Source organism: Helianthus annuus, chromosome 3, assembly GCF_002127325.2.
Source record: "Helianthus annuus cultivar XRQ/B chromosome 3, HanXRQr2.0-SUNRISE, whole genome shotgun sequence".
Taxonomy (NCBI): domain Eukaryota; kingdom Viridiplantae; phylum Streptophyta; class Magnoliopsida; order Asterales; family Asteraceae; genus Helianthus; species Helianthus annuus.
The window spans coordinates 153,368,906-153,378,849 of NC_035435.2; the positions used below are offsets into that span (position 1 = coordinate 153,368,906).

General features: G+C 38.9%; 1 protein-coding gene across 1 annotated transcript; it reads left to right on the forward strand.

Moving 5' to 3' along the window:
- Window positions 1-540: 540 nt before the first annotated feature.
- On the forward strand, window positions 541-2,411 carry LOC110930128 (probable serine/threonine-protein kinase PBL15). The gene is made up of 5 exons (XM_022173355.2): window positions 541-1,059; window positions 1,139-1,274; window positions 1,352-1,488; window positions 1,583-1,706; window positions 1,825-2,411. Exons 1-5 carry the CDS (start codon window positions 556-558, stop codon window positions 2,280-2,282), a joined length of 1,359 nt encoding a protein of 452 aa, XP_022029047.1. The 5' UTR covers window positions 541-555; the 3' UTR covers window positions 2,283-2,411.
- Window positions 2,412-9,944: the final 7,533 nt, after the last annotated feature.

Below are 9,944 nucleotides of genomic sequence, written 5' to 3' on the forward strand. Positions count from 1 at the left end.
TAATTATTGTGTTATATATGTTTGTAGTAATAATAATAATAACAATAATAAATCTTTTTACTAAAACAAGATAGAATGTTGTATACATATCAATATATCCTATATTACTTCAACTTATAACACAATAACACGTTTATATTTTAAGTTTTAAATAACCATTTAAACTCAACTTTTAACGTTTATATATTAACTAAACTTATATATAACCATTAACATGTTATATCAATGATACTTCTAACTAAACTTTTAAATAACCCATGTAAAGTATAAGTTTCGAGTCACAATAATGACACTGGAATAATTCAAATTTACATATAAAAAGACAAAAAACTTATGTCATCCTCAACAAATCCCAACTGTTTTAGCAAACTTGAACCATTTAACATTTTAATCTTCTTTAATATGTCACAATGGAATAGTACAATATGCACACATTAGTTATGGTCACCTAATGTCAAATATCAAGTACCCCATTTCTAAAGCTTTGTAACAAAACACCCAAAATTGGCATAGTGGTTGGGGAGTTGGTACACAAAAAGAAACCAAAAGTTCCCCATGGCTACTTATACTCCTTCAACTCACTCTCCATTCAACATATCACTCATCATGAAAGACTCATCAAGATCTTCAAAATCTTGGCAACCCTTTATCGCAAACTGTTGTTCGGTTGAAGATCATACGGTCTTCGACAACTTCAGTAGGTGTAGGACTTCAAGGTCTGATTTTTCAAAGAGTGTTGGCCAATCTGATTTTTCAAAGAGTGTCGGTCAATCGCCATCTTTTAGGCGCATATCTTTCTCGGACCTTAGCCGCTCTTCTTCTATACGTATACATGAAGACATAGCTCAAACTTTTGGTCCAGACTTGTTCGACTTCAAACTCAGCGAGTTACGAGGCATAACTCAGAATTTCTCGGGTGATTTTTTGCTAGGGGAAGGTGGGTTTGGTACGGTTCACAAGGGTTATGTGGATGAGAACATGAGGTCCGGATTGAAGGCTCAAGCCGTTGCGGTTAAGCTTCTTGACATTGAAGGATTGCAAGGACATCGTGAATGGCTTGTAAGTTTAAATAAATATATATATATGCGACTTGACATTATGTTGTATTATTGTTGTTTGTTATTGAAAATCTTTGCAGGCTGAAGTGATATTTCTTGGGCAACTTAGGCATGCAAACTTAGTGAAACTGATTGGATATTGTTGTGAAGAAGAAGAAAGGTTGCTAGTATACGAGTTCATGACTCGTGGTAGCTTGGAAAATCATTTGTTTAAGCGTAAGTTTATGTATTTAGTAGAGTTTTACATAATAATTAATAATGTTGTAAGCTAAGCATGCCCGGTTGTTATATAGGGATCTCGGTTTGCCTACCATGGGGAAATAGAGTTAAGATCGCGATAGGTGCAGCCAAAGGGCTTGCGTTTTTGCATAATGCTGATAAGCCGGTCATTTATCGCGATTTCAAGACTTCTAATATTCTACTTGACTCGGTATGTATATTTTCTTTATAAACGTTTATTACAAGACAAGACAAGACAAGACAAAACCATAGCGTCGTTGAATTACTTTTTTTTATACTTGCAGGATTTTAATGCAAAGTTATCAGACTTTGGGCTAGCCACAATGGGTCCCGAAGGATCAAACACTCATGTGACCACTAGAGTTATGGGTACTTATGGTTATGCAGCTCCTGAATATGTCAACACCGGTATTTCTCCGAGTATATACAAGCACACACAATATATAACCATGTATAGGGTCATTCGATATTTATTTATTACGTTTGATTGTCGCTAATGATTTTACTAATGCATGTATGATCGTAGGTCACTTGACCACGAAGAGTGACATTTATAGTTTTGGAGTAGTGTTGCTGGAACTGCTAACCGGCAAAAGGGCAATGGATAAATCAAGACCCAAGAATGAACAGTATCTCGTGGACTGGGTAAAACCATACTTGACTAGCACCCGAAGACTGCGTTGCATCATTGACCCGAAACTGGCAGGTCAATATTCGGTCAGGGGAACCAAGGAGATGGCGCTTTTGGCTCTAAATTGTGTGAGTTTGAACCCCAAAGACAGGCCAAAGATGACTGAGATAATCGAAACGCTTGAAGGGGTTCAAAACTTGAAGGACATGGCTATCAGTTGTGGACAATGGCCCGTCGCTTCACAAAAAAACGCAAGGGGTGCGGTTTTTAATCCAAAAGGAACAAGACAAATGAATGGAGGTCACATATATTGGAAACAAACTCCTGTTAACACCTTGAAGTCGAAAGGATAATCAACTATATATATGCTCTTGCTTATTTCCAAAAGCTCATGTAATATGCATTTAAATTTTGACAAATATGTGATTGTATAAATAATGTACACTCCCATTTCTCTTGTTTCATGCCTCTTTTTACTTGTTTGTTCAGTTGTACAAAATGTTATTCATACATAAAGTATGATTAGTTTCATTAGCATAGATGAACCAATTCTTTATATAAACATTCGAATATATATATATATATATAGGTAAAGGTTCCTGTAAAAAAGACCAAAAGTGTGAGAAGGATAAGAAAGAATCTACACCATTAGATCTTTGATCTAATGGTTTAGATTAATAGGGACCAAATTGTAAAATTTGTTTTATTTTTTTGGAGTGAATTGAAAATTATAGGGGTAATAAAGTCTTTATATCCATTCAAAATAGGTAACTGTAATCAAAATCCCTACAATTTCGATCTCTCTATCCAATCGCACGACCAGAGCTCTCTCTCTCTCTCTCTCTCTCTCTCTTCAAATTCGATCTATCTCTCTACATTGCAGTGGTGCCGGATCGACAGTGGTGGTGCGACGCTGGTGGGTGCCGGATCGGCAGTGGTGGTGCGACGCTGGTGGTGCGGCGGTGGTGGTGCGACGCTGGTGGTGCGGCGGTGGTGGGTGTCGGGTCGGCAGTGGTGGTGCGACGCTTGTTGACATTTAAACGGACTGATCTCGCCGGTTAGTCGCCGGAGACAGTGACGGAAATCTCTTTGCCGGAAGTGGAGAAGATGATACAGAGGTGTTATATTTTCTTTACTGAATGGTGTTATATCTTGTACTGAATGGTGTTATTTTATGTACTGAATGGTGTTATTTTTCTTTTCTTAATGGTGTTTTTTTCTTTACTGAATGGTGTTATTTTTTCTTTTCTTAATGGTGTTTTTTTCTTTTCTGAATGGTGTTATTTTCTTTTTTTGAATGGTGTTATTTTCTTTTCATTAATGGTGTTTTTTTCTTTTCAGTAATGGTGTTTATTTTATTTTCATTAATGGTGTTATTTTTTTCTGAATAGTGTTATTTTGTTTACTGAATGGTGTTATTTTGTTTACTGAATGGTGTTATTTTTTGTTTACTGAATGATGTTATATTTGTTTATTGAATGGTGTTATTTTTTGTTTATCGAATGGTGTTATATTATTTATTGAATGGTGTTATTTTTTGTTTACTGAATGGTGTTATATCTTGTACTGAATGGTGTTATTTTTTGTACTGAATGGTGTTATATTTTGTTTACTGAATGGTGTTATATTATTTTGTAAAAACACCATGAATTGAACTATGAATTTATTTAAAATACCATGTCATGAACATGCTCTGATTGTGGACGGTTATAAGTCCTTAAATCAAGGGTTTTCTCTCTCCAAATCCTTAAATCAAGGATTGCCATATTTGAATTTGTTAATGCATTTACAATTATACTTTTTTCAATTAATTTAGATCTAATGGCTGAGATTCTTTCTTAACTTTCTCACACTTTTGGTCTTTTTTACGATAACTCCACCCTATATATATATATATATATATATATATATATAGGGTGGAGTTATATATATATATATATATATATATATATATATATATATATAGGGTGGAGTTATTGTAAAAAAGACCAAAAGTGTGAGAAAGGTAGGAAAGAATCTCAACCATTAGATTAAAATTAATTAAAAAGGGTAGGATTGTAAATGCATTAACAAATTTAAATATGGTAATCCTTGATTTAAGGATTTGGAGAGAGAAAATCCTGGATTTAAGGACTTATAACCGTCCATAAATATAACACCATTCAGAGTATGTTCATACATGGTGTTTTAAAATATAACACCATTCAGAAAATATAACACCATTTAGCACAAAAATAACACCATTCAGCACAAAAATAACACCATTCAGCAGTAAATAAAAAAACACCATTCAGTACAAGAATATAACACCATTCATCAGTAAGAAAAAACACCATTCAGTACAAAAATAACACAATTCAGTACAAAAATAACACCATTTAGTAAAAAATAACACCATTCAGTACAAGAATAACACCATTCAGTACAAGAATATAACACCATTCAGTACAAAATAACACCATTCGATACAAAAATAACACCATTCAGTACAAAAAAACACCATTCACATACACATGGTAAACATATGTTGTAATGGAACCCATACATCGTGTCGTCGTGGAGATCGAAAGACAACCCCATCCCACGTTAAATTGCCGGGACATAAAACGCATTAACAACTCACCTATATCTCTCTGATCCGAAACAAACCGATCAAAAACGAGATGCTCGCCGGTTCCTTCCTTGCACAGCGTCAACGATTCTGACAGGTAGTGACGATTGTTTCCTTGCTCGCCGGTTCCTTCCTTGCACAGCGATTCTGACAGCGTCAACGAGCACAGCGTCAACGATTCTGACAGCGTCAACGAGCACAGCGTCAAAAACGAGATGCTCGCCGGTTCCTTCCTTGCTCGCCGGTTCCTTCCTTGCACAGCGTCAACGATTCTGACAGGCTAGTGCAGCGGCAATCTCCATGATGAAAACGAAAAGTGGAATTTGTGGAGAGAGAGAGATATTGTAGGGATTTTGATTGACAGTTTCTATTTTTGAATGTGTATAAAGACTTTATTGCCCCTAGAATTTACAATTCAGTCCAAAAAATAAACCAAATTTTACAATTTGGTCCCTATTAATCTCAACCATTAGATCAAAGATCTAATGGTGTAGATTCTTTCTTACCCTTCTCACAGTTTTAGTCTTTTTTACAGGATCCTAACTATATATATATATATATATATATATATATATATATATATATATATATATATAGGGGGGATGTTCATTTGATAAGAAAATTTAATTGAGAAGAAAAAGAATAAAGGGTATAATTGTAAAGTATTAAGTAGTTATTTTTCAACTCATTTATTACAATCTTTAACTAATTAATTACTCATAAAGACTATTATTCTCTACATTAATTTTCATTGCCTACACACATAAAAAGTTATCCTACACATTTCAAAAATTATCCTACACATATTTAAATTTATCCTACACAATTCATAATTTGTCCTACACACCTACTAATTTGTCCTACACTTTAAATTTTTTTATTTTTGAAAAAATATATATTTATTTTGAAAATAAGTTACAAATTTAATGTTTAGCTATTAAAAAGAAAAACTGCATATTAATGATCTATGTAAGTTTACAAATATACTCTTACATTAAAATTAAATACAAATATTAAATGAAGTAAAATGAAACATTATTATTGGTTGAAACTTATTCTTTTTTCTTCTTACAAAAAATTTCTTCTCATTTGAACCTTACAATATATATATATATATATATATAGTATAAAAGTCTATAACCACAAACTAAATATTATCATATACATATTTAACAATAATATTGTATATATATGTTTCTGTATAGTGTTGTGAATTATGATCAAATACGAATAAGTTTTACAACGCGAAGCATACAAAGCAAAGAGAAAAAAACACGTAGTAATCAAGCTACAAGAAATTTGAGTTAGAGTGACTATTATCATGTCATAATTCTCAAGTAGCATACTAACAATTACATCACTTTATGTTGGTGAGATCATTTACATTTTGATATTTTGGTAATATGACCATACCAATATTCGTTTTTCTGGTTCTGGTTTAAAATTGTTCAACCCTATCTAGGATCTTACTAAAACTTGGATCACGAATATACTTTTTACCTGTCTCTATCTCAAACTGAAGGGGTATGGTCCCAAAAACCGCGCAAGCCTTCTTCCAGGTCGCGCGACAGACCATACTCCTTAATCAATTACACTTCCGATCTCAACCTCGTGCGGGCGAAGCAACACTAGCTAACGTCGCGCGTGATCCAAATGAGACAAACTAACAACTTAACATCTAGAAGTGGAACCTACAAAGAGCCCATACCTTGCGCAGGCCAGTTCCATGCGAAATATGGGCCGCGCAAGGACGCGGCGTAAAGACATCTTAGAGTACAAAAGGTACAAGTGTCAGATGAAAAGAGCCAATCCGTATTCTCCAGGCTCTACTCAATCGTGCTCCACGATCATCTGACATGCAGGAGACAAAAAGTACTCAATGACGCCAACGTGGCACCAATCACGGGGCAGAGACACCTGCCTCACGATCTCCACTAACTGGCTGATGACAGAGACCGACAACAGTGACACGTGGCTCCACTCATGGTGCGCCAGCACCGAGAAGCGTCCAGAACACACTAACGGTCGACACCAGTGAGACAAAAGGCATACCCGTTCTATTGTCGTCTTCCGGCCCAAGGCCTATCAGCCTATAATCCTCTACACTACTCTGGCTATAAATAGAACACTTCATTCATAGGTTAAAACAGACTATTCCCTCTACTCTCACTTTTTACTCACTTTAATCTCCTCGAGATAGTTACTTATTCTCACGCCGGAGCCTGGTTAAGAGGGAAACCCCCACATTCCCTTCTTAACGAGCTGACGGTGTTCTGTTTTGTAGGATAATCAGTCATTTAGAAGCTCAAGAAATCAAATAAGATTAACCCTTATGGTAGAAACATAAACCAAACTAATTAACGCTTAGATTAGTTCCGTGTTTCTTCATTGGCGCCCACCGTGGGGTAATGGATATTTGCCGCAGAGAGAATGAATGTTTGGAAGATTTCATCACTCGCTTTAACAAGGAGTGTCTGGAGATTGGTGGCGTGAGCGAACAGCTTATGCGCACTGCCTTCAAGAAAGCAATTCGCTGCGATAGCCTCATCAGGACTATCACCGGAAAGGATGGGATGCCCAAGGAATGGGACAAGCTTATGGACGCAGCAAAGATCGTTGCACAGACAGAAGAATCCCTGAGTGGGTCCAAATCTGGCTATGACACTAAAGAGCATCACTCATCCCATCATTACTCAAGGGATTACTCGCGCGATTCTAGCAGACACGAGAAGAGGAAAAGATACTCTGATTGGAGTTCAAGATCAAGTGAGGACAAAAGCAGGCGTTGGGAGGACGCTCGCGCTACAATCGACAGAGCACGACACACGAAGACAGACAGAAGACCACCAGGAGAGGAAATGGACTCCACTAACCAAGACGCCTCTTGAGGTCCTCAACACAGAGAAGCTGGATCTCAAAGATCCACTACCAATGTGCAGCAAGAAGGGCCAGGACCCTAACCTGTTCTGTGAATTTCACAAGGACACAGGCCACTTGACTAACGACTGCATCCAACTACGCATAGGAATCGAGAAAGCTCTGAAGAGTGGCAAGCTCGATCACCTCCTGAAAACATGCGCAAGGACATCAAGAAGATCCAGAGGAGTGGGTGATCGCTGGCCTCGCCACATCACCTATCGGAAATAAACACCGGAAAAGCCACCACGCTTAACAGCAATCAACGTGTAGGTGACTTAACACCGTGAAGAATCAAAATTCCACCACACTAGACGGAAGTGAGTGTATACAGATGGTGTGCGCAAGAAAAATATGTAATGTAGTACTGCTGTAAACAGGGGCTACACGCCTAACAAATTTGCTAATACAAACGCTCTTTACATATTGAATCCTTACTCTACAATATTTTCTAGTTACAAATGCATGTTAAACTTTTGATTAGCACGAAAACACTTCAGTAAATCACAAGCTATTGAATTATGCCTTCAGGGTTCTTCCCGAGCATAGCGAGAACGGGCAATTACATTCACACAGAGAACCATACTTACGTTCATTCCCGCTAACTTGACCAAAGTTTCTAGCAACAGTGCAACAATTGTAACTCAAAAAGGGAAAGCAAAGCGTACGGATCATATTCAAAAGGCGCAAAAGCGCAACCATTACAAACCATTGTGTGTTACATAAGCGTGACCTAGCAAAAAAGATTACAGTTGAAATCTAAAAACAAAGCTACAAGGCACAAAGCCTGTTGACACTATTTGGGTCGATCACCATCCCCATCGTCACCACCTTTACCATCGCCACCATCGTTTCCACCCTCGTCATCACTTGCTGGCTCTTCTTCGTCAGACAGTTCGACAGTTTCTGGTGGGTCAAGAAGAGATTTCAACCGCTGACACCAATCATCATGCTTCAGCGCATCCATGACTAGATCCATTACAGGTAATGATAAATAGTCATAAGCCCTTTTAGCCCAGGCTAACTCAGCGTCAGCCTGATCAGTCACAGAGCAATGACTAGTGTCAAACGCTTGACCAAACACCTCCTCGACATGCTGAGCACATTCAAGATAGCCTCCACGATGACCTACCGCGCGCGAGGCATCAATCAGAGCAGCAACGACACCATCCAATTCGCCAGCATTCAAGATCGAGTTCGCAATCTAAAATAAAGGCGAGTCATCAGAAACAAACTTTAGCAAAGTAAAATTAAAAACAGACAAGGAACATACCAGACATACTCCCAGGCCACGCATCCACTCAGCGTCCGCGACAAGAGTATCAACGATGCCTTGGACCTCGGAGTAGTTGTTTTGCGCCACGTTAAGGGCGAAAGCACTAATGGCGCGTGCCTCCTCGGCCTTCTGCTTGGCTTCTTTGGCAGTAGCGGCTTTTGATCTTTCAGCTTCAAGATCAATCTCCAAGGACTCACTTTTCTCAACATGCTCTTGCAGGCGGCGCTTCAATTCAGCGATTTCCACGTCCTGGCAGCTAGATCTCTATCCTTGCTGGAAATTTGTGCCTTAAGCTCAACCTACAAGAGGCAAAAGAGTTAGATAATTTCACAAACTAGACGTAAGCAAAAAAGGATAATAACATACCTCAACCTGCTCCTTAGCAGCTTGCGCATCTCCCACTTTCTTCTTCAAGTCCGTAACTTAACCCTCAAGTTCGGTGATTTTAGAACGAGCCGCATACATGCGCTCGTTATCCTTCGCACAAATTGCCTTCCACTCGGCACGCTCCTTGGAGAGGAGTTCTTCTGCAGCACGGAGTTTGCCCTTAAGGCCTTCACGGCCCCACTCCTCCGCTTTCTTGTCAGTTTCAAACCTTGTCTTCTCCTCATCAAAGGCAGCCTTCGACTTCTCAAAATTCTTGACATGCTTTAACAACTGTTCACGGTATTTCTCTCAGTCTTCCCTTTTCCTAACCATGGTCCGCCACTCGCGAACGATCTGATGGTTAGCAGCACGAGTGTTGGCTTCACCAACAACATAGGCGTGATACAGCACGCTATGGGTTCGCTCTCTTTGTCGGTTAACCTCAACGGGAGGGATGGAATTAAGGAGCCATTCACGGCATGGCGCGAATTCCAGGAAAGTGTCTTTTTGTTTCAAACCCCATGGCGGTTGGTGTGGAGCGTCGCCCCGTTGCTCCTCCGTATAAGACTTGTAATAAATGTCTCCCAGGGTATCCATAGGTCCTATGGGAGAGTGTGGCATCGCACCTTGTTTCCCCGCGCCAGCCTGGCCAGCAGCAAAACCAGCACTTGCTCCACCGGCAGCAGCAATTTGTTCCTTAGCAGCTGGATCGGACTCCCCAGCAGAAGTTACCTGTGCAGTTTGAATGGGAGCTTCGGTCGACGAGGGCTCAACAGGTTTTTCCACCTCCAGGCCTTTCCCTTTCTCACAGATGGGCTGGTCAAGCCCAGCGACTTGAGCAACCTC